Source organism: Rhyacophila brunnea, unplaced genomic scaffold (assembly GCF_057557595.1).
Source record: "Rhyacophila brunnea isolate RB1 unplaced genomic scaffold, BYU_Rbru_1.0 scaffold_1, whole genome shotgun sequence".
NCBI classification, from domain to species: domain Eukaryota; kingdom Metazoa; phylum Arthropoda; class Insecta; order Trichoptera; family Rhyacophilidae; genus Rhyacophila; species Rhyacophila brunnea.
The window spans coordinates 19,651,052-19,678,528 of NW_028232751.1; the positions used below are offsets into that span (position 1 = coordinate 19,651,052).

A 27,477-nucleotide genomic window follows, 5' to 3' on the forward strand; every position below is an offset into this window, starting at 1 on the left:
TAAAAATAAATGTAATACTGACCTATAGTTTTAACACGTAGTCAAGAAGATGTTGTCATAGAGTACTCAGATGATCATTATTATAGGTATAATATTTCACTTTAATGTTCTTTAAAATACGCTGTGAAAATGCACCATATTAATTAAAAATAAATGTAATACTGACCTATCAATTGTCAGATGAGGGTGTTTTATTAAAGTGGATGAAACTGGCCTTCATCATTATTACATGTTGTAGGTAGACTAAGTATTATACTTGATTATTTTATTGTCAGATAGCCATGCAAAATGTATTTTGTGAGAGTTTTTTTCATTTACATTATTAAAATACCTGATAATTATATTGTCTTTTATTTTAATAATAATTTATTGTAAGTAGGTACAGAAAAACATAACATGCGAGTATATACTCACGAAATCTTCTATTTTTCTAAATGTATAACAAGCGTAATACTAGATAATTGTGTTGTAGCCAAGCCCTCCGCATGAGTCGATTTTAGTGAGTAATGTTTTACCAAGTGCATAGCCAACACGCCAGTGTTGCCATAATATAATTTATAAAAACATCGCTTGTAAAATTATAACATTGGAATAAATATTCGATACATAATCTAAGGTTGTAGCTTTCAACCACTTTCCGGAAAATTGGCCGTATGCTGTATGCAGTTCGTCATAAATAACAGTAGTTTACCGACCACCATGAACTGTTGATACGGAAACAGATTGGTAGTACATTATTTAAGTATGGCCGTATGGCGTACAGCGTATATCGTGAATTGTACGTATGTTACAAAATCCGAAATATAATATCTTGTATAAGGAATTGATGAATTTTATAAGTAATTTATGTTGTGCACTGTAATGGTATTAAATTAACTGTCAAGTATTGATAGGAAACCCATTCTACACCATACACCTACCTACCTATTAACAACCAGGACCAGTACTCGGTACTAGTCGGTAACTCCGACTGATTTAGAAACTATCAAAAAACAACATACGTCATATTGCCATATTTTTTAATTCAAGTCCTTTGAATAAATTATGTAATTCAAAATCAAATAAAAGACCAATGAATGAATATTAATTAGCATGTTATGTTATAGTAGGTAGGTATGCACCTACTATTAAAAAGTACACCCAACAAAACTTACTTCGGGCTAATATTCCGTAATGTAATGAGATAAGTATATTAATTATAGTCACTATAACACAGTGGCGAAGGGTGGAGGTAGACTATTAAGATCCGACATAAATAGTGCACAATAAACAGTTTAATTAGTGTATAATTTTATAACAACCTTTATCATTTTTATTAAGTATATTAACCGTAATTATATATACAAGAAATATCTTTAATTTTTAAATTTGTTGAACATTATATAATTTAGAAAAACACTTTCTGAGAGAGTATATTATAACCAATAGAAAAAATCTTTTTTGAAAAAAGTAAGCCACCCGGCTGGGAATCGAACCCTGCATCTCCGCGGGTAAACGCCCCAATCGTCGCATTTATCCAATATGCTACGGTGTGACATACTAATAGCGACAAATTTTAACAATTTTTAATGTTCAATAATCAGAATGATATATTCTTAAATCTTGTGAATTATTCGTTTGAATAAAAGAAATAGTTAATTGTAAATTTGTTAGTTAACAATGCGATTTGAATGCTATTTTGTCATCTGTTTTCAGAACTATATCTGACGATGAACTGCATACGCACTATTTAGATACACGTAAACATCTAATCTGTGCAATATAGTAATCGAATGCTTCTTCTAACTTTGTTTTCATCATACCTTCTAATACTTACGTTTACCATCTTTGGTGTTATTGTTTACTCTATAGTCTATGTCTGTATTATAACACGCCTTTTCAATCACCTTTCTAATAACTTATTAGTTTACTAATTAATTAGATACTAATTATTAATCATTATCAATATTGAATCGTGAAAATGTATGCGTGGTTAGCTATGAGCTATTTATTAGTATTCACTATTCAGTAATATTGTAAAATTGCGACTTTTTGGTAATGCCCCATATTATAATATATTAGTATACAACAGAAATAGCAATAATCGATCAGCAATAATAAAGAAAATATAAGACATCAGTTATTTATCTGTGCAATAAATAGGTACCTACATGTTATAATAATTAACACATAGGGAACACATAAGTAAATGTAAGCTGGCTTACATACTCTACCGGTTGTTTATGGAAACATATGGAATAAACTTAAACACGTAGGTACCTATAATATGTTATTTTTAATAATTACGTTTGTTTCATAATGTGGATTCATTATTTGAGGCGAGTCGATGTGTTTTGTGTCCCTTAGTTATACATATCATGGCCCAAAGTAATAGTGACCCCTGCTTCAAAACTGCTACCATACCCAGTAGAGTAAGCCAATTCCCATTTATATTGTATAACCTGGTTGCGACAAATTTAAAGTCACAATTCTGGAATTGGTGGGTATTTACCAACTAACGGTGGTGAACGATTGTACGCTTCTGATGCCAAGTACTTCACTTTACTCAAGAGTTTACTAAAACTGGTACAACTTTTGTATTACCTATACGAGTATGTTTAATTTCAATTTTTTTATATCTTGAATAGGTATTGAAACACATAATTTTAAAATATGCAGATAAATTTGTAGGGTTTTAAACAATATCTAAAAGTAAAAAATAAAATTTCCAAAAGGTGCCAAACTGACGCCGATTGTCTCCAATGGGCTAAAAATCATTTCTCTTAAAGAAATATTTTCGTGCATCGACTTAGGTATATACCTACTAACATATAGGATCGGAAATACAATGGAAAAACGTAGGCAAGTCCATACAAAACAAATGTATAAAATCATTCATAATTGAAGGCATCCATCGGTATATAGCATTTTTTTATCTTTCATACATAATCAATATGTCTCTGCCACAACTAAAATGTCTCAAAGTGTGATAAAATAATATACTTTACAATAATGTTTTGAATTACAATTGTGGAAAATATTTACAACATTGGCTGAAACCGTACTACAATTATAATACAATACCTACTATAATTTTGATTCGTCGAAAAATGTAAAATACTATTATTTTAAGGAATTCAAGACGAGAAATGTTCCTGTACTATGTTTTTTTCAGAAATACTATAATTTTTACGCCTTTGTACTATAATCAGCACAGAAAAAGATGGCAACACTGGCTGGAACTCAAATATTTAAATATTACCTACCGAATATAATTAGCTGTGTACCTACCTATCTACTAGTTTTAAATTTAAGCATTTCCTGGAACAACGTTTCAAACGATAAAATTTACAAATACAAATGCGAGTGGTGGATTTATCAACGTTTTATGAAGAAATTTATATAAATTTATCAATAAGGACATCTAAAAATTAGGGATATTTATTATTGTATTGTCTCCTGCAAAGTAGCCGTGCTGCAATGGCGCTTCCAACGTTGTCCCGCTCTCATTATTGAACCTATTTTATTGCAATTAGGAAGAACTACCAATTTTATATTCGCTTAAAAAGGGGGTAATTATTAGGCAATGCAAAAACATTAATTTTATATTCTGTACTAATAATATGGCATATATGCGTAAGTAGGTAGGTACTGGGTGGGTATATTTAGGAGGTTGTTGGAGAGAATATCTAATAATTTGTCAATTCACCTTACCTATTTATTATCTATTAAAAATAAAGTACCTAGGTATATGTTAACATTAATAATTGTAATTAATTAAGTTATATATTATATCATTCGTAGGTACCTATAGGTATTTTTTTTAATTACTGTTGGAGTTTTACATATTATTATAATAATAAACAAATTTGTGTTTTCGGCAAGCGTCTTATTGGTCCTCCAACATTATCAGAAATATTTCAAATATGATTGATACCTATATTACAAAAAAAAACTTTGATTTAAATAAACAATACACTACTAGTAGCTAACTAGGTAGGTATTTCTTTCACTTCTACTAATAAGGATAAGTAGACACAAGAAGTAGGTACTAAACATGTTACCTTGGCCAGAGTATTTAAGGAAACAAAAATGAGTAAATAATAATTAACAATAAAGAAAAATACTCATTTCATTTCATTTGGGTAGGTATGTGAATTTATCCAGAACTCCGACTGATTTAGAAACTATCAAAAAACAATATACTTACGTCATATTGCCATATTTTAAAATTCAAGTCCTTTGTATAAATTATGTAATTCAAAATCAAATGAAACACCAATGGATGAATATTATTATTAGCATGTTATATTATAGTAGGTAGGTAAGTACCAGTGGCAAAGGGTGGAGGTAGGCTATTAAGATCCGCCATAAATAGTGCACTAGTTAACCTTTTTCAGTCAAATGTATATGTTTTTATTGAAATAAGACTACAATTTACAGATGGTATTGGTTGGGTTTTAAAAATCAATTAAACCCTGTCTTACCAAACCATAATAGTATTGGTATATTTTAGGCGATATGACAAAATTGTGCACATTTCTTCATTCTTACTTATTTGTTTTCGTTAGATTAAGAATACGTATTGTTGGTTCATTTTTTTAATTCATCAAGCTATGCCTAAACCAAACTATAATAGATAAAAATTATTATTCTATCTATAAATTATCCAAATTTATCTATGATTTAATTACATAATTTTAGATATTTTATAGATATACGAGTATTTTTTGACTATTATCTATTATGGCTTGGTTTTCGCAGGGTTTAATTGAATTTTAAAAACTAACCAACACCATCTGTAAAATGTAGTCTTATTTCAATGAAAACAAGTATGTAGACTGACGAAGTTTAGTGTGCAATATTTATGGCGGATCTTAACAGCCTACCTCCACCCTTCGCCACTGGTATGTACCTACTATTAAAAAATACACCCAGCAAAACTTACTTCGGGCTATTATTCCGTATTGTGTAGGTACCTACATTCTAAGTAAAAATCAAAATAATTAGATATATTAATTATTGTAACTATAACACAGTGGCGAAGGTAGACTATTAAGATCTGACATAAATAGTGCAGAATAAACTTTGTGCGTCAAACGTATTTGTTTTCGATACGATATTATAATATAGATACCTACTGTTCGAAAACATCTTCTTGGCTACGCTTCTAAGCGCAGCTGTTTACTAAATGGGAGGATCTCGTTAGTTTATAATGGAAGTGTGGTTAAAAATGGGCGGAGCATGTTAGTTCACAGTTTTAACATGTAGCCAAGAAGATGTTTTCGCACTATACTGCCCTTCCAAGGAAGAAGTCCAAAATTTGTGAAATTGAGTTATGAATGCCATCCGTTAGGTAATTTTGAAAACTATATACTCTGTTCACTTTAAAATCAGAATTATCACTAAAATACCGTTAAAATCCTTAGTGAAAAAATGGACATCTGCTAAAATAATACAAATTTCTTAGCAAAAAGCCAGTAACTGCACCTATGTATTGCTGTTACTGCTTGTTTATTATTACTTTATATGTATTTTAACATCATATTAATAAAAATTATCACCGTTTTTTATTAATTCACAGTAGGTACTAAAGTTGGAAAAAAACTACATTATGTCATTTATCTCGAAAGTGTGTGAGAGTCAGTTACTGCCTTCTTCCATAGAAGGGCAGTATAGTATTCGTTAGTTTTTAAAATTCAATTAAAACTAAGCGTATTCAAGCCGTGGTGGATAATAGTAAGACTACACTATTATTGTCAGAACGCTCATAGCATAGGTACCTAATCTATTATGGTTAGGCGTAGTCAGAGTTGATTTGAATTCTAAAAACTAAACAGCAACATCTGCAAATCGTATTCTTAGTTCAATGGAAACAAATAAGTACCTAATACTGAGAAAATTTAGTTTGCATTATTCATGTCGAATCTTACAAGAACAGCCTACCTCCACCCCTCGCCACTGCATAATAAGTATTTGGCCAACTCTTGATAACTCTTAAATGGTATTGAGTTTTAAAATCAGTGCATCTATTCTATACACAATACTTCTTTCGGCCGTTACGGCAACAATCTAAGGTAGGTTTGTATCGAAGTATTAGCAATTATTGTAACAATTATAATAAGTAAGGTGTAATTATTATATTATAAGTGTTATGTTTTAACAGCATCTCTCTTGGAAATGCTAAATTTTAGAGCGAGATAGACAGTTTTGATGGCTAACTTACCTATTGTAATTGTTACAATAAGTACTAATACTTCGATACAAACCTACCCTAGATAGCTGAAGTAGCGGCCGAAAGCAGTCTTGTGTATAGAATAGTTGCGCTGGTATATCAAACCAAAAACAGAATTGTATATTTATTATAATATATTAATTTCATGCCGTTATGTGGGTACCTACCTACTCTGTAAATTGTTTACAAAATGACATAGTAACCGTATCCTTTTATATTATTACGATAAAATATTTTATAACATGTTATAAATAACTAGGTACAATGTCCTATCACCTGAACTCTATATAAGATAGGTATCTTTATTAGGTATTGTAAACTCCCAAACAAAAACTGTAAGCTATTTGTATATATTGTGTCCTGTCGTATGTATGTATACCTAAATGTGATATCACATATATGACTTTAGCTTAGGAACATAAGAGATTTATGCAGAAAGAACACCAAACTTTTTTTAAACCTAATTTTTTATACTCTTTGAGGACTTAAATAGAGCTTACCCACGATTTTGTGTGCTTATCGTAATTTGATTTAATATGTAAATTATGGTAAATAAAAATATTGATAGTTGTTTATAGTAAATTATAAAAATCGTAAAATTACACAAGACAAAATAAATATTGATTTTTATGTAGGTAGGTACTGCGTAAATTATTTGGGTTATACAAAATAATATAGTCAATTTTATAACACTAGGTAAAACCAATTGAGTATTTAATTTATATAAGTATTATGTTTATATACATTTTCCTATGTATTATTTTAGTATTATTAATAACCTGTCGTTGCTTTTTCGTAAAAGGTGGTTGTTAATATTTTGAACAATCACACACACCCAGGCTTTGATAAAAACACATAAACATTGAGTCCTCATCGGAAATCGAACCCAGAACTCTCGGGTGGAAGGCCAGCCGCCTTACGCATTCCACCACGAGAGCCGCCTTTCCTATGCATTACAATACTACTTATCCATGACAAATAATGTGAAATATAAAGAATTGATTTATCAATAATTCTTGAATGATATCTATCAAAATCACGCTCAGTTAAACATTTTATCAAATAATAATATAATAACATGGATCTCTGTTATCTGTCAAATACCTCGTATGTAACCAACATATTAAATTCTACTTTCTCATGTATATAAAACATTTCACTGACCATAAAAAGGGTATTTATTGTACTACTTTATTATAACAATAACATTTTTTCTTCTTACGGTTAGCTGCATTGACTTCTAAATAGTGCAGGATCCCATAGACTTCTCGTATACATAATATGCGGAACGCATTCTGACAATTGGAATGGGTTTTAGGGGTCACCAAGATATATAATGTCGATGTTGCCAGGCGATATTAGTGGTCAATTTTTTTTTATTGAGGTTTTAATTTTTTTTCTTATAACCCACCAAAAATTGTTCTGAATTCTTCAATAAAACCAAGACCGAATCAGGGATTGATTGAAAATGCAATAATTGTACCATGCCATCGGCATGGTCGTAGAACGGTTCGTCCCATTTGAAAAAATAAAAATAGCGGGTAGTGCAATGTGATCAAAATTATCGATTCTTAGGATCCTCCTTGGCTTAAATTATTTTATTTAGTAGCATTTTTGTATAAAATCACCCAGATTGGTTTCTTTACTATATCTATGCTTATGACATTAGTTTTAGTATTATGGTTAATCCAGAAACAGTGTAGGTTGCATATAGAGGTAGGTGAATAAATAAAATAACGATAACCACTAACCACACTAAGTACACATTTACTTACACATTTGCACAATGATATACATGTCAAAGCCGATTTCTTAGAACTACATGATAATGTACGGCAGTTAGAATTACATATGCATGGTTTAACTAAATAATTTGGTAGAGGTTCATTCGTCATTTGTCTTGGATACAATTTATGTTCTCGTAACTCATAGCCAAGTTATTGGAAATCAATAGGCTCAATAGTAGATCAGATGAGCTTTTTCTTAAATAAACTTGTGCTGAAGCCCTTAAACAGTGTAAATACTTATAATATGTAAGCCTTGGAGATCGTCTCTTAGTGTACGTCCTGAGTGGCAGCGTTCGGCGCAGCGTTGAGCGTTTTGCGCAACTCAAACGTATAACCGTGTGTGAAAATGTTCGTAAACAATGTCTTTTTTTGGTTATACATTTATACGTTTGAGTTGCGCAAAACACTCAACGCTGCGCCGAACGCTGGCACTGAGGCCTCACACTTAGATGTGGTGGATTAATTGCAAAGATTTTTTTGTGAGCCCTCAAAATAAATTACAGCTTTTTAAATTTATTTGCAAAAATGCTTCACATTTGCAAAAATCAACGAAGAAAGTGAGCTGTACATTTATGGTGGATTTGACGACCACACACTATGGTTTAAATTGAAGGGATCAATTTTCACTGACGCCATTGATTTAAAATAAAAATCATTTAGAAGCAGACTCTAGAATGCTCTCATATATTTCATGCTGTAAAAATGCAAAATTTGGAGATTATTACAGTCCCGATACAGATGTTTTAATCTTAGGCATTTATTTCTGGAATAAACTTGCAACGATTGGTTGCCGTGGATTATGGTTTAAGAGATCTCAGAAGAAATCCCGTATTTTAGGATGCCATTTGGCAGCTGAATCTCTTGAAATATTTGTAATATTTTGCCGGCATTACATTCTTTAACCGGCTGCGACACCACTAGTCGAATAGGTACAAAAAAACAAGCTGTAACCATCTCGTTAATGAGTTTTGTCCAAGATGCACTTTCAGCTTTATGAAATGGATTGTTGGAGACCACAGCAGTTACAAGACCTGGAAAAAGTTTGCACTTACTTATTTATAAACAAAAAAACAACAGCGGATGAACTTCGATATAAATTTATTTCCAAAAATATTGGATTTAGTTTAAATTTGTCAAGAGTGATATGATTCATCGTATTTACAATATTTAAAGGCTTCAGCACAGGTTTATTTATGGAAAAGCTCACCTGATCCACTATTTGAGCCTATTTATTTCCTTCAACTTGGCTATGAGTTACGAGAAAATAATTTGTATCCAAGATAATTAATCACGAATGAACCTTTAACAAATTATTTAGTTAAACCATGCAAATGTAATTCTAACTGCCGTACATTATCATGTAGTTATAAGAAATCGGCTTTGACATGTATATCATTGTGCAAATGTGTAAGTAGTGTTTGTAAAAACTGTGATCATGATACTTTACTTAAAGCAGTTTGAACACTTGACTTGTTGTTTCTTTTTTTTAATAAATGTGTACTTAGTGTGGTTAGTGGTTATCGTTATTTTATTTATTCACCTACCTCTATATGTAACCTACACTGTTTCTGGATTAACCATAATACTAAAACTAATGTCATAAGCATAGATATAGTAAAGAAACCAATCTGGGTGATTTTATACAAAAATGCTACTAAATAAAATAATTTAAGCCAAGGAGGATCCTAAGAATCGATAATTTTGATCACATTGCACTACCCGCTATTTTTATTTTTTCAAATGGGACGAACCGTTCTGCGACCATGCCGATGGCATGGTACAATTATTGCATTTTCAATCAATCCCTGATTCGGTCTTGGTTTTATTGAAGAATTCAGAACAATTTTTGGTGGGTTATAAGAAAAAAAATTAAAACCTCAATAAAAAAAAATTGACCACTAATATCGCCTGGCAACATCGACATTATATGTCTTGGTGACCCCTAAAACCTATTCCAATTGTCAGAATGCGTTCCGCATATTATGTATACGAGAAGTCTATGGGATCCTGCACTAAAAGGTGTTGGTTATAAACGAGATATTTCACCTTGAGCAGAAAAAATGAGTGACAACTTAATAATATTCACCACTGTTTTAGTACATAAACACATACATTCTTATATTAATAATATTATGACGTCACTGCTAAATTCGCAATAAGCTGCTAAACAAGCGGTGATATTTAAAATCATTCAAATCGCTCGAATGTTGTAGGTAGGTACCTTATATGTATATTAATTATTTATTATTGATCAGAATCAGTTGAGTTTATCCATCTAACTCAGCGAAAGAAACTGTGCAATCCTTAACATTATTATGTAGTTAAACTACTATATATCTTGAAAAGGCGTTAATATAATATGTACATATAAATCTTGACCAAATGGGATTTAACATACATTTTTCGCTTTCGGTCTTAGACCATAGAATAAACTCAATAAACCTATCGACCCAAGTGAATTTTATCAAAAAGTCCATAATATGAACGGTGTATGAAATTCCGCCAACGGATAACCAATTCTTTTTTTGTCTTATGTATGAAATTTAATACCTACTTATTAAATTTGGTGTATCTTCAGTCTTGAATAAAAATTGTTTTAATTACATATAAACTACGTCATATGTGTAATGTTTAATTTTATTACTATCTCCGTGCTAAATTAGGCCATCGCCGTTTGCACTTTCAACGGCATTGTCGAAAAACTTTCATTTGAATGTTAAATCTTCAAAAATTTAGATACTATAGTTATTATGTAATAATTATAAAATATCGCGTTTATTCACGTATTTAGAAATAAAAATTAATCATTAAATTTTCAGTTTCAATTAAGTCAACTGAATTCTGTCCAAACTTCAAACACAACATGATACAACTATATTGTAATATGAAAGTTTTTAGTTAGCCATTTCCTGAAAGTTGTTTGTTTCCATTAAAATTTAATATCACTACTGAGAATTACAATACAAAATAATGTTAATATTACTAGCAATGAATCTATTCATTTCTCTTTTAATAATACAATGCATATTATACGCCATGCAATTTTAAAATGAATATCTTCATCATACTTACGATATGTCATACTATAATAGTATATCTTACTGCCAATCCGCTATTTCGCCAAATGCAACCACCGCTTGCAAAAACATAAAATTTCCTACTTATATATACGTAGGTGATTGATATAAATAAATGAGGTAATTAATTTGAAAAAAAAGGAAAAAGCATCAATGTGAATTGTCTTAGCTATGTAACTATATTATAATGTAGGTATAAGGCCATCTCAGCATTATTGAATGAATTTATATTGCTGAATATTGTGATAAATTATTGCAAATGATGGATTCCTTGATGAAAATATGAATAGTTGTGTCACTTTCTTTGGATTATTTAGTTATATTACGTAAATGACAAAGATCAGTATAATATTGTATTTGTAAATAATTGTGATATTTCAGGCAGTTAAATAACGTGTGTACGTGTGTGTAATCGCCAGCTAGCAACAATGCATTACATAAAATAGCCAGATATGTAATAAATAAAACCACAATTATAATCGATATGTATTTATTGATAAATATAATTAAAACATTCATCTACATTCAAAATCAAATTTTATCTGCAATAATCGTCTAGTTTAAACATTTAACTTGGAAAATCAAAATAAATGCACGCCCTTGGCAATTCTATCATCTATCTCACAAATAGATAATTGCAATTAATATTCCATTGCAATAGGCATTAGCTTTGGCAGGGGGGTGCGTTTATTGAGCAAATTGGGTCCCAGTTTGCAAACATTCATTTGCATAAACGTTGAAATCAATAATATCAGTGTTTCATATTAAGCTCTATTGTTAATCGGCTCTCGTAGTGTCCTTGGACTAAGGATCAATGTAAATGACATGGTTAAGCTCATTTTTAATAATAAAAATAACTACATTATTATGGATTTTTTAAAAGTCAAATTTTCCATCAATTATCGAGAAATAATTGAATCTCTGGGACCCAATAAGCAATTCGGATGTGGACACTTTGAAACAAAAATTTGACATATTGACAATACAGATCAGTTAAACAACCATATTTATTTTTTATATAACTTGTCTACCGCATTGCAAGAAATAAATTGAAACAAACACAACCAAAAACAATTTAAATTCAATAAATGAGAGAATTAGTGTAGACATGTTAAAATACAGTGAATATTTTCTTAGGTCATTCAAGTATAAACAATAGAAATAATAGTAAAAAATATCCTTTATAGCTAAGAGTATAAACTAAATACATCCTTTTTACGGGAATAATGAAGTATTTTATACATACTGGTTTGACACATAAGAGTAAAAATTCGCCACGCAACAGTAAGTATAGTAAAAAAACATACAAAACTACAATATAACAGAATGTGATAAAATAAAATGTAGATAAGTATGTGTTTTATTAATCAGCCAATAGTTTACATATCGCATACATGATCAAGTAAATCTAATGGAATTATTTAGACTGACATTACATGTTTTGGTAATTTAACAAAAGGTTTCATTTTTATCAGCGCGCAATCTATGATGGTGATGGTCACTTACAATTTAATAAAAACTTATCTAATGTATGTTAAGTAATATCTTTTATTGGTTTCAATAGTTAGAGTACGCGCTTCATCATCATGTCTGTAATCTTCAACCAAGAATATTCCTATGAGATAAAATCAAATCTTACAAACTATGGAACCTAATCTATTTTAATGTTTTCACTAAGACATACGATCCAGCATGCCCCTCACCCCTCTTTGATTTATAATCTTAAAACAGTAATTTTTTTCTTAAGTACTTTACGAGAACTATACTTGGTAAATTACTTAAAGGTTAATTTTGAGTGTGAAAAAAATTTAAATCAAATATGTAAAACAATGTTGCCAAAGTCAAACGACAACACCGAATTATAGTAATAGTTATTTTATATTATTGCATGATATAAATTTTGTTATAAATATTAGGTATAAGTGTATGTTTATTGTGATAATAACATTGGTATAATGTATGGGTAACACAAGATTACCAGTTGTCATAGGTACCGCTGGATTAAAAAATGGTATAAAGTATATATAGTAGGTAAGTATATGGAATAAAAAACGGTATTTTTTCATTCGTATTATAATTGCGATATGTCATCTTTTCTGTCTTAATAACTCGAATTTTTAATGGTTTATCCTTCCTCGGAAATATAATTTACATCGAATGCGTTGAAACATTTTACATTCCAATTTTCATTTGGTTATGGATAACCAATATAATATAATTCACGCCCAAACTGTTATTGCATTTTCGTTTTTAAATTTACTTTTGTCAGTAAAATAATCTGAGATAAGAATGTAATAAATGTGAAAACATTTTAAGCTATGAATTTTTACCATATCAGTTAATAAAAATTATATAATATAAAGGTAATACAATATCTGTTAAACTCTATTACAAAAACTTGGAGAAAATCTGTACAATATCTTTAAATGCCACAACCTCGAGGTATGTGAAAATCAACAAAAACTTAAACACATATTTTTGATCCATAAAGTGAAGTATTTTACAAATGTCCCTAATCATTATTAATTAAATGGACTAACAGATGGCAAGATATGTCAAAATTATCAGCAGACGGCGCCACTTTCTGGTAACTTCGTGAATTAAATTAATAATAATATTAAAATAACATGTTATTTACAATACTGGAGAATACGATAAATATGATAAACACAACCTTTAATGCCTTCTGACTATTACAACATCAATGATAAACAAGTTCAATTGTTCTGTTTTCATAATATTATCTATTTTTTAATCAACCCTCTGTCCCGAAAAAATCAGGTGTCTTGAATAATTATCATTAGTGTACAATAAACTTAACGGTGAAAAAATAATCAATTAAACTAGCTGCCTAATCTCCCATCTTGCCACTAGTTTGATGCTGGCAAGAATATTACAATGGTCACCACATTAACCACGACTTTATAGATGGCACATTAAATTATCGAGAAAAACAATGCAGAAAATGTGATGTCGACAAATATAAAACATCCCTTAGAAGGCATGATTTTATGGAAACAATAACTATTACTTAGGGGCTTAACTTAGTTTCATTTACGATATCGTATGTACAATTTCTTATCTAAAAAAAGTTTTATTCAGTAGTCCAATTTGTGAGAGCATCACTTTTCCGATGAGGTAGATAGGTTAACTCTGTATAAACTGGTTGTGAAACCAGTAAAAATTCGGCCTATTAGTCCCATCTTCTAACAACTTTCGTACACTTTAGACCCATTTTAGTCACCTGTACATTATCTCCACTAAAATCGTAATCGACGACACACAACGGCACCGGTATGTACCTACTTATATTTATTTTAACGATATTTTTTTCAATGATTATTTCGTTTATGCATCGGAAAAGTACAAGCATTTAATATAAATACTTTACTAATTCTGACTGTACAATGAAAATTGACGATATACAAATTTACTATTATATTGTAGAAAACCCTACCATATAAAAAAATTGACGTGAGTACGATTTCAGTGGAATAACGTATTCGTGCAGGAATATCAGTTTTCATACAGATACTATTACATTACACACTTTCATTTAAATAACAATTTTTCTTCTGTATATCCTGGTTAATTATTATCTGTTAAATACTTAACTTTTGTATATATGTACTTATAAAAAATGATAAATAAATATTGTCTATTATTGATAAATATATTTTATCGCTCTGGTAGGCAAGTAGTGGCTTTGTATTTTTACATTTTATTATTGAGTATCTTTAAACTACTGATATTTATTTTGTTTTGTGAGTATATTTAATATTTAATCAAAACTTAAGTTAAATCATAGACTCTTTTATAAAATTCACATACAATATTTTATATAATCTAAAATCATTTAGTTAGATGCACCGATGCAGTAATATTAGCGTTGGTTAAATTGAAAAGAGTCTAATGATTTAAGTACAGTTAATATTTGCGTTTCTAGTGAGGTAGTAACTTGTATTGACATATTATAAGTGAGCGTCTAATAATTATCAACAATACGTTCAGAAATATATTTTTATATATCGAGGCTATTTAATTATTTGTTATTTAAGTTTTTTTTAAATTGCCTAGTAAACATTTCTGATATGATCGATTTTAAAGTCCATACAACACAAAAAAAACATTACATCGATAGATAAAATGTCACCTCAGTTATATTTGTATAGTAAAACAGTGATAAGGTAGTAAGTATATGGACTTGAAAATCGATGTAAACATTAACAATTAATTAAACATATAAACTAACTAAATAAACATAACAATCGTGAAATTATACTAATAATGAATGAGTGCAAATGGGCTAGAAAATATTAGAGGTCTTGAAACGAAGGAAAGAATAGGTTATATGGGCCGATATTAATCGCGACAATATATTATATATTTATAGTTGATGTAAAATTATTATTGCGAGTGATACATTTTTCATAATTTATTTTAGGTCAGTGTGATTTTCTTTAGAGCTAACCCAGACACAACCGGTACCAATCTCAACTAACTACTTTCAAGTGATAACTTTAATATTTTTAACGAAGCGGGTAATCTCTGTTGATATTCATAAAATATAAGCTCCATTAAAAATACCGTTATATTTTTAATTTAAAGAGTATTTTTAGTTACTGAACAATGTTATAAATATTGAAAATTTGAATATTCGAAAATTTTTGTACATTGTGGTTTATTCGTAGGACTAATTAATAATACCTACCGCCTAAATACAAATTCTTTCATTTAATATAATTGCGATATATATGTTCGTTTCCCCAATAACTAGCACTAAGATAATAACCTAGTTTTATATAATAATAAAATTTATTATATTTATTTATTTTCCACTTTATATGTAGGTATCATAAATTTGGCAAAACGCGAGAATTATGTTGTATCGTTTTTAGAAAGGAAAATTTTGTGAGGTAGTCAAGTGTAAGTACGCCGGTCTAAACGGCTCTCTTAATTTTAATAAAAAATACTTCAAACCTATTTATATTTGGATAAATTTGCTTTAAGATATTGTAAATATTACTATTTCATTGCTTTTGAAATTGGAAACCCAGGACGAACGAATAAGTTTAGTGAGAAAATACTACACTATGAAAATATCAAACAATAACATAGTAACATCTAAATGTCGCAACTGGGAAACAAGGACAGAACAATAATATGCTATTTTAAATGATAGAAACTTTAGTCTCTGAAACAATATTACTTATAAAGAAATAATAAACCTTATCTAGAAAATTGCTTTCTTCTTTTTATAATCTAAATTCAAAAATGATTTTAACAACTGCTATGTTAGTTACCATAAAAAGTAGGTGTGGGTATTGATCAAAACAAACGATTATTTGACAGGTAAAATATGAGACAACAACCTTTCGTCCCGGAGTCACCTTGGTGCAACCATTCGCCGGTGCAGGTGTAATGACCGAAGAGGCCTGCATTTTTGCACCAGTGCACATTTATACACAACATAATATCAAAACAAAAACTTAAATTACAAACAAAAAAACATTTTTCATCTCGATCATATCTTGCATTTCTGGTCATATCATGTAAAGTCAGTCGGACTACTCTAAACCCTGATTAAACATAACAAAACTATTACTAAGAATCGGTAAACACGATATGCGTATTGCATGGATCGATTGCTTTGCAAATGGGGATATTGCCTGTGATATGTTGAGGAAAAAGCTTTAGTGGCATCGATATGTTAGAGTGTGAGCGATTTATTAGAGACCTGTGATTGTGATGCTAGCATTCTTTTTGCGATGCGTCTCGCAGTGCTTCAGCATATGATCCTTCCTGATGAAGCCCTTACCGCACGCGAAGCACGAATAGGGCTTCTCGCCAGAGTGCAGGCACATGTGCCGCCGCAGATCTGTCTTATGATTAAACTGCTTAGGGCAGAGATCGCATTTAAAAGGCTTTTCACCCGCGTGCTTGGAATAATGTTCCTCGTAGGACTGTCCGCTAGGGAAGCGTTTACCACAGCGCCCGCACTTGAAGGGCTTATCCCCCGAATGGAAGGATTTATTGTGCTGGGTCAAGTAACAAGCTTTGTTGAACAATTTATCACATTCGAAGCATTTGTGTATGTCATTTGCACCCGCTTTTGACGCCTGCTTATTCTTATTACTCGAGGATAAGGGAGGAACAACCACCGTGGAAGATATGGAGGGCGAGCCATTATTTTCATATTCTAACTTTACGCTCACGGGACTCGGGGGTAAACTTACTTGTGATTCATAATTTTCTTTATTAGAAATATCAGTTACCTCTTCTTGTTTAATAGGGGGTGCAGCAGTATCCTGCTTAATAATTTTATTAATAATTTCCAGAGTAGCGGAATACATCGCGTTTTGATCAAGAGTATTATCGCTATCGCTAGATTCCGGTTCCTGTTTAATAGAATTGAGATCTGTGAGGTGATAGTTATTGGAATCGTCACAATCGGCCGTGTCGGCACTACTCTCATCGGGACAGTACTCCGCGGGTACCTGTTGAACGACGGCACAATTTGTGGTGCCATCGATTAAGAGATAAGTCTGGAGTTGTGGCGATTCGCCTGGGGCGGAACCCCCCACGTTATGCATTGGTGAATAGTTAGGCATAATTAAGCCGTAACGGTGTGACTGGAATTGAGAAAAACTCGGCAGACCTCCCGAAGGCGGCATATCGAGTCCCAGTGACATGTATTGATCCGGAAGGATCTCACCAATAGTAGCTAGATTGGTTGTATGTAGGTTGTTGGAAGCCGTATCCATAACGTGGGGGGACATCCCGTTTGGGTAGTTCGGACCCAAACTCTGCTGAAAATTCTGAGCCAAATATAAAGCCGTGGGAGTGGGCTCCTGGAGCGTATGAACCTGGAGGTCCGAAGGCCTCGGGCTGTAAGGATTGCCCGGAAAGTGACTGAACGGGGGAAGGTTGTGCCCCATAATGGGAGGCGTAGCCTGCGGCGGCGGCTGGACTATAGTATTGCTGGTTGAAGTTGATAGCAGGCCCCTCGAATGATGGTTTATTAGGACGGAGGGACCTGCTTGCCCGTTTGGGGGACTCCCTACAGAATTTGATACCGGACTAGGTCGCGGCGCTGGTTTAGCGTTCTGCGAATGATGGCCCGGATCCAAGGGATTACCAAGCCCGGGAGGTTGATTACCCATCGTCAGAGGATGTGAACCCATCTGATGAGGAAGCGGGTGATTTGCTAGAGGATTATTACCGAGAAGTTGATTATTACCTAAATTAGATTGTTGGTGCATATAAGGGCCCTTGACAGGCTGCTGCATGCCCGGATGTTGAGGTCGATCGAAGCTATGTGTGGTGAACTGTGACGCGCCGTGTCCATCGTCTGGGCTGCGGACGTCTTCCGAGGGCAGTGGACTCTGGGTATTCGGGTCACTTGCACTCGAAGGGTGACCCCTCGATTGAGTAGGATCCCGCGACGGGTGATGATGCGTGCTGATCGGAAGGGTGGCCGGGTCCGGTTGACCCGAAGACCTGACTGCATTCTTGTGTAAGGTAGTATTGTAGTGGCGCTTCAGATGCCCCGAACTAGTGAACCACTTATTGCAGGCAGTGCAATTATAAGTTTTTGGACGGCGGGCTTCGTTTGACTTCCAGTTTGCACCTTTTCCCGAAATAGGGGGCACTGAATTAGATGAGGGGTTTGTCGCTTGCGTGCTGGATATTTGCGGTCCAGCAGGTGAATCAAACGGTCTATAAGGCGGTTGAATATCTTGGCCAGACGTTGAAACTCCGGATTGATACTCTCCTAGTGCCAGTTGGTGTGGCTGGTACAGTTTTTGGTCCTGATGAATAAAACTTTTACCGTCGTGTTGGCCAGTTGAAAATATTTTTTGCTCATGCGGATACATCTTATTTTCATGTGGATATAGTTTTTGATCGTGAGCAAATGCTTTTTGTTCGGAAAACATTTTATGATCCTGAGGAAACATTTTAGGATCGCCGTTCATCTGCGGGTGACCATACATTTTCTGTTCGGGCCACGGTAACATTGCTGATACCGGGTGAGGATTTGGGCCGTTGTGATGCAATTGAGAGACCGCTGGATCGAAGGTCCCGTTTTCATCACCTCCTGGGTGTACCACTTTTTGTGAATCCAAGTCTAAAATATCGGCTGACTCTTCGTGCTCCTCCTTGGTGATAGGTTCTTCTTTAGGTACAAAATTCCCGTAATGTTTGGGCGGATAACCTTGCGGATGATGAAAATGTCCTTGCGGTGTAGGCGGATGGGAAGTCGTACAATGTTCGTTAAGTTGTGCAGCAGAGTCGCACACAAAACCACATTTATCACACTGTTTTGGCGATGGTGACGGGGTAGGCTGACTGAGAGGTTGGCCGTAGACAGGACTCGATGAAGAGACTTGGCCTGAACGATCCGGAGGCAAGCCGCCGTATGGATGAAATCGCGGAACCTTGTGGGATATGAAATCAGGAGCGTAATGTCCTTGTTCCCAAGGCCCTGAAGGCTGTTCGTGAGCAAACGGCGGAGGAACAAAAGGTGGAAACTGTCCGGGTGAAAACCCAGTCTGCTCAGGAGTTTGATAAGGCGACGGTGCACTGTGATAACTTTGCGGCGTCGCCGGATGTCCAAATGGGGCCGACGTCTCCGGGGTAGAACGCTGCTGAAACTCAGGACTCGGCTTGGTGATCATGGCGTCACTGGAGTCCGCCGGCGCTGCAATAGTGGCTTCACGCTTTATTTTTGTATTGTTATTATTCTCCAAATCATTCTGTGCACTTTGCGCCTGCGTAGCCCATTTGCTGAGGAGATTTTCTTTATGATACTGCAGATGCACTTCCAGAGACTTTCCCGATTCGAAGAAAACTCCGCAGTCCTTGCAGTGATGCTGGCTAGACGGAAAAGCTGTAGCAATGGCGCCGTTGTTAGCCATTCGTCTTGCGTCGCTGGCGCACACCGGCTCCACTTATTATTTATCACAAAACCCTGTTCATCCGTGTCCTCTAATGTTCACCTTGTCACTTTCCAAATCTTCAATAGTTTACACACGGAAAATTACATTCGTACAAACGAAAATTAAAAAATAACAAAAACTAAAACAGTCCGAAAAACGAAATATATCACATTTTCTTTCTATTGCCTGAGTCCGTCGCGAGTAAAACGTAAACTTGCGTAAGTCTTTGAAACATGTTGTATAGGCCGCGATAACGTCATTGTCCCTTACACACTGCACTCAATTTTGAAAGTGCAAGTTATTCCGCGGATGAAAACATAAACAATGTTTCGCGGCGCGCGCCGTCATATGACACGCGGTCCTCGCGTGTTGCTGTTCTACGTCCCACCAAAACGCAAAGCTCCGCTCCACCCGCCGTAACCAAAACACTACCGCAACTTTACTATTGAGGATTTTCACGGCATTCAACACGTGGGTCGACTGCTTTGAATTGCAAACCACACGAAACCGCGGCACACTCGAACACTTCCGCCGATTACGAAAGCGATTTAATTAACAATGTGATAAATTAAAAAAAAATAACTGAAATATAAATATTGTCGTGCGTTTGAACGAGATATGCTAAGGGAACGACCGCGCGGGTCGGTAGCCAAATGTCGACTGCCGAGTGCCGGACGAAGCGGCCAGATTTCCTCTAAACTCTGTCGAAATGATGAGAAGAGCGAGTCGGCGCTCTACCCCGCTCACTTGCAGCGAGGGGTGGGGGGTGGTGGTTGGTAGCTTTCGACCATCGGACGACGGGAGATCGACTCCCCCCACCCCTTAAGGACGACCGAACCGGGGGTGAGAGGGATGGCCGCACCACAGTCAGGGAAGTTCAAGCACTGCCATCTTCGAAAAAATATAATTCAATTTAAAATGTACGTAATTTTATTATAAATCAGTATGTAGGTAGGTATTTACATTTATTTAAAAATACTTATTTATTAAAAACTTTACTTTTAGTCGATTAAATGGTTTTATAACAATTCTTTTATTGAAACGTATAAATTAATCCTAAATCTATACAGCGATATATTGAAAACAAACATTAGATCTATAGATTATACCTACCAGTTGATTTTAACAATTAAATTAATATAAAAATATAGATTTTTGTAGATTAAAGATACTGTTAGATGTGCATTTCACAAGAGATCTATTAAAAAAAACTTATCGAGCTATACCTATATTATAAGATAAGCAATAGGTAGATATATTAAACTACTAAACTCAGATACCTACCGGGTTTTATTCAACTTACTTAAATTTTGTTACATTTTTTGTCATTTAATTGGGTACATTGGTTCCTATTACGAACATTAAAATGATTTTCATTAAATATTTAGTACAGATACATAAGTATATATTGTTTTATTATTCAAAATTGTTACGTTTCTTTCACATAAACTTGTTAACATATAGTGAATGATGTACAGGATTTAAGAATGTACCATTATTTGTAGGTATATCAGAAATATATCTAAGTACATACATATGTAGGTTTAAAATTTGTTATAGAAAAATATTTGTATCGAATATGACATGGGACTCAATTTGTGGGATATTATGCCACCGAAGTATTTAATTGTTTTCCTACACTCCATTTTCGTTCTAGCTAGACCATTAAACGCCGGATATTGAGAACCTATCAATATTTTATAAAGCTTACCATGTAAATGAAACACGTGTAAACCATTTCTCATATAAAGTATTTTCCAAATGGTAAACTCATTTTATAAACTGCAATAGGTATTAAAACATAATATCAACTTATTGCATCAAAACAGGCATTTTATTCTTGCTCTTTATCATAGATTTATTTATTACATATAATTCCATCATAGAGGAGAATCCATGTAATATAAATATTATCCAACCAATGATATTTCATATAAAAAATCTTATGGCCATCACAGTACGTTTATAACGTCGATTTTTTATTGAACATATACCTCGAATATACATCGAAATTTATTATTGTACATATACCTACATAGTTAAATATTAATTCTACGAAAATATTGACGTGTATCGACACGTTTGTTTGGACGATAATTTATATGTAGGTATTTCAGTTTACGGTAGACCGGCTGGCTTTTTTAATACAAATGTAATAATTTATCATTGTAGGTAGTTACTGTTTAATATTTCAAAGTTTATATCTATCTAGGAAGGTACCTACTATTGAAATAAGAGGTTTATTTTCTTAATCCTTTAAAATAACCATGTTGAATAATGGCAAATCGTCACGTCAACTTAAGTATATTGGTAGGTATTTACCGTTAGTTACTTCAAATTATCATCACATCATTTTAAATTACCATTATGTATCAATTATCATTAATAACGATTATGAAATTAATTTAAACCTGCAGTATAAAAGGAAATCTCAAATTAAATTGTTTTTAATTAATAACATATTAATATCACATTAGCTGGAAACGATGGAATATCTTGTGCTATCAGTAATATTTATTAAATTATATATTGTAAGTATTATACATAATATGCAGAATGTGTTTGACTAATCTAACACGTTACCCATTTATAGCACTATTGTATTTTTTTTATTTAAATATTGTTGAAGATTATGTTTTGTCGCTATTATAGTTAGATAATATCTATGCAATGTAAAGGTATCTAATTATAACTATCTATAATATTTACAAAATAATAAGTATTTCTCACATGATGTACCTATCGCTAAATAATCTAAATTAAATCATATGAATTCAGTAACATGAAAATATGTATTCTACTTCTTCTTTTCGTGCAGACGTTAAGAATCTGGGCTAGCCGTGTCAGATCACCAACCACCAACATTGAGACATTTATGGAGATTTCGTAGACAAGATAAATATATTTCTATCTACTTCTGCCCACTAACCATTCCTTGCATTATTGGTTAAAATAACTAATCATATTTTTCAGTGTGAATAATATGATCAAAGTGTTCTATATAAACTGTACCTATAACATAATACCAATATATAAATAATAATTATCATTAAATACCTATATACTTATATGTAATGTTCCAAGTACTATAGATATTAGAATTGTGTTATTTTATGGACTTGACGGGATTAGGTTTGTGCTCGTTTTCGACGTAATATTCATATTCAAATCTTCTACCCCAAACCTAGTATAAATAATATAGGTAACTATTTACTACCAATCATTTACCAGGTGAATTATTTTCGAATTAATACGTAGGTATTCTAATTATATTACGAATCAGTGGAAAGGTAGGGGTGTAGGATAAATGTGAACCCAATCCTAGGATTGACCAGACCCTTTCTAAGGGAAAACTTGTAGTTTACCTCGCGAAAAAGATTGCGGTGGTGCGGATGGGGGCGGCGGGGGTGCGAGAGGGACGCCTACACCGGCCGAGCGCGTGCTTTTTTCAAATTGAAAAGACGACCGGACTGCGTGTGTCCGGTCCAGAAGAGAGAGACGCCAATATCCACCCCTCCACCCTCCACGAATGCTTTGCCCTGCGTCTGACAAGGATCTCATCCCCCGTTTCACCCCCCAACCCTCTAAAGAGAAGTGAAGGGATGCCTTTGAGATGCTGAGCTTTTTAGATACACGGACAGTTTTTTTTATTTTTTTAAATTTCTATCTTAGTACCTATATCTCAAAGATTTATAACAATATGTGGGTATTTAACTACCTACTGTTAAAATCATCAAAAGAAACCTGGCGTATAGACAAGTATACATGAATCATCGACAGTGGCACCGTGGACAATTCGCAAAAGTATTTTTATGATTTGCTGCAATGTCTATTTCAATTTAAAAAAAACTAAACCAATACAAATGCCAATGGTTTTTTTTCTGTACCCCCCTCCGTAGTCTAATTCCCTCTACATCGATTGGATAAAAATGATTTAATTTGTAAGAACTTTTCATCACTTGGGTAGATAAGAAATGCTTTAAAAACTTTAAGTACTTTTATCGTGTTGCATCCATTTGTTTGACATCGACAGGTACTTTACCTGTTATGGGGTAACAAAACCACAAAGAGTTCGAATAACATGCCTTCGTAGGACAAATGAAAATCATATTGTATTAGAAGTAGCTAATAGCTAATACAAAACTATACTACCTACTTTGACGAACAGCTGCGTTATTTTCCATTAACAGATGAAACAAAAAGAAAATGGTAATATTATCAATAAGTATAATTTATTAACTATGTTGTTTATTGTGAATTATTTTTGACGTGCGAATAACATTATTATCAGTATTAGCTGGGGTCGATCTACTGCTGGATGAAGACCTCTCCATACTCTACATACCTCCCGTTCACTATTCTCGGTCCCTATTTTTTCACTCACCGAGCGAGATGTCCGGCACATTACCATTTCACTTATTTGGCGACCTCTAGTCATCACATCGCGTAATATTGCCTGCTATATAATCTACCCTTAGTTTAATATGGTACATCATTCGGCTTCCATTACTAAAATATTTAAATGCTATTAGTAGGTTCGTACCTATCTTTAAAAACTTACCCGACCTTGAAGCACTACACTCAAACCCGTCTATTTATAGTCAGGGCACTTAGATAAATAGTAAGTTCCGGTGGTAGTGCTAGTTTTTGTTTAACTTGGAATTCAATGTGGTGACCTGTTTACACAAAAGTAAGATTAACGTACTTATTACATAAGTATAAATATAATATTAACACATCTATAAGTATTTATTTCTACAAACAAATTACAATATTGTATTATAACTTGGTATAAGCAATACCTAGCACTACTATCGAAATTCATAGTTTGAATATAGTGCCCCCCCCCCTACACTTAAGTTATTTTGGTTAAGTAAGTAGTAGGTGCAGGGAAATAATATAAAAATTGGCACTTATTATTAAAACGTATGCTTGTTTTATGCTCCAAGGCTAGAACATGGTAGGGTGTTGGTAGTTTGAAAGTAAATAATTCATTGTAATGTTTTTTGTGTGAGTCATCCATACAAATGAAATCTCTCATGCAAGAATTTTATCTTCATACAACACGGTTTGAGAGCTCAGTCAAAGAATGCTAAAAGTGATCAATATTTCCGGAAAATTTCTAACAACCCAAAATAACATATACCTACATACATGTATATGATGTGGAGTTGTGATCTAAAATATGTTGATTTAAGAAGAGGTGGAATCGATTAACAATAAAATAATAACGCGGACAATGCATAAATTTATTAAATTGTAATCATTTCGATTGCTGATTTAGTTGTTGACATGACGTATACGTTCTATTGATTGTTGACTGTACAAAAAACAATTATTTTGCTTTGCCAAAATGTTGTGGGTTAATGGCACGTCGACCGCACTACGGTGCGTCATGCGCGGGTTCGAAAACCAGTTTTTTATAGTTGAGGTATTCATTATTGAAGCGACGGAATTCAAAGAATGCCAGTGATTCCTTTCACGTCGAAATTTTATACTTGCATGATCGAAATGTGTATTTTTTCGACATCGTGGGTAAGGCGCCTGATAGAATTCTTGGATTGATTGGACGATTACCCACCCACAAAAACATCATTAGGTACATAATATGTAATATTATCAATCCTAAACACTTTAGTGAGAAAGTTTCTCCTGGAAGACATAACTTCTAAAGACGTTCGTCACGCCATAGTATATAATTGTTTGATGGATTAGACACGTGACAGATGGTGCACGCATATATTCAAGATTTAATACCAATATGAGAAATACTTAATGGAAAATGAAACCACAAAACTTTCATTTTCTTAAGGATTAATATGAAAAAAGTCAGTAGGTAGTAACCACGAACAAGGCGTCATTTTTTATATAGTAATGCTATGCGGCCATCTCACTCCGGTACGACAGCTCACGGTGAACTGTGATTGATAGTTACGTGCAATTTACCTACATGTAGCTGTTAGGTATATTTGAAATTATTTCGTTGCCAAAAGTTTTCTTCTGAACTGAAATAAAAGTATACCAACTTAATAATATAACACTCTAAATTTCTCCAATTATTTTGATTAATTAAAAATTAAAATAGTATCCAACGACTTACATAAATGCAAAAAATAGAGCAAGGCGCAATGTGTAACTCAGGTCAAATCTATATTTAGAATTCGGCGAATCATACCCTTATATTACAATATTAGGTACGTACCTACATATTTAATTTATATAACTCACCAGCGCCATCTTTAGATTAATAAAGCCTAAGCATATATTTTTGCACAAGCAACGAGTGGTCCACTGTCCAGCTGTCAAAATCAGATCCCAAAATTGCATGACATATTGATTCGCCATTTCTCGATTAAAATATAATTATAAAAAAATTCTCAAATCAAATATATTAACTATCAGTGTTATTTATAAATAATACACTGTTATTCATCAGCTGTCAAAGTCAGACTAGTCCTTCACACAAAAACCGGTGGTAATATCGATTTCCAAAAAATATGTAGCATTGATCTATGCATTACATTTGTAGAAGGTGTGTTAATGCTAGTGTATTATTAATTATCATGTAACTTACTCATCTATCCAAATCAAACCCTGTGTGAACACGACAGACGCGTCAGTATGAGCACTATATAGAACCATCATCCATAGACAACAACGGGAGGGGGAGGGGGGAAGTAGGACCAGTCGTCGTGAATGTATAGGCTTTCTATTTGAGTCGGCAATGAACTCACCCAACGCTTTGCTTATTTTTGCGATAAGGGCACTGGACTTGTCGTAAGCTGAATACAGAAATATTCTAAACTCACATTTTCACACATCACGGAGTTTTTTGAAACAGCCTACTTCAGTTATTTATTATTTATATAGACAAGTAAGTGTATGAATTTTTTTTTCATCAATAATCCTACTAAAATATGATGCATTCATTTATCCATAAAAATAATAAATAACTTCAGTAAGTTATTTCAAAGTACCTACTCTCTCGTAAAAAAAATCAAACGTAAGTTATTAATTAATAGTTTTGCACTCGGGTGACGTAAATATGTTTATATTATTGAACCAGTTCGTTTGCTTTGCAACTGGTTTCAAAAACACTTTCAATAAAATAATATGGATTAGAAATAAATGAGAAAAATTACTGTAGGTACCTAGCCGTTGTAAAGTCCTACTTAGTAGGTAGAAACATTCTAATAGGGCGTCAGATTGATGAAGAAGTCAGTGTTGTCAACTGTAATTCACAAGAATGTGCCAGATGAGGAAAGAGACGCTAAATAGCAGAAAAATACAAAATTTTCGAAAACTTTAAAATACGTATAAGTAGATAAATACTTAGGTACCTATCAAAAAAATATCTAACTTTTAAATTGACATTGCGTAACATTATGTATTTATTTCTACATTTCCATTGCAAAAATAAGTGCAGGGCTTGAAATAGACCGGAAACGACGAAAATCCCG

The 27,477-nt window shown here is 33.0% G+C and overlaps 1 protein-coding gene across 1 annotated transcript; it reads right to left on the reverse strand.

Annotated features, from left to right (window-relative positions):
• Positions 1-15,919: 15,919 nt before the first annotated feature.
• On the reverse strand, positions 15,920-20,673 carry zld (zinc finger protein zelda). Its single transcript, XM_085941740.1, has one exon. It carries the CDS (start codon positions 19,994-19,996, stop codon positions 16,808-16,810), a length of 3,189 nt encoding a protein of 1,062 aa, XP_085797866.1. The 5' UTR covers positions 19,997-20,673; the 3' UTR covers positions 15,920-16,807.
• Between the last annotated feature and the right edge of the window lie 6,804 nt (positions 20,674-27,477).

Coding starts and splice junctions, on each gene's coding strand:
- zld (XM_085941740.1), bottom strand. CDS start 19,996: ATGGCTAACAACGGCGCCATTGCTACAGCTTTTCCGTCTAGCCAGCAT.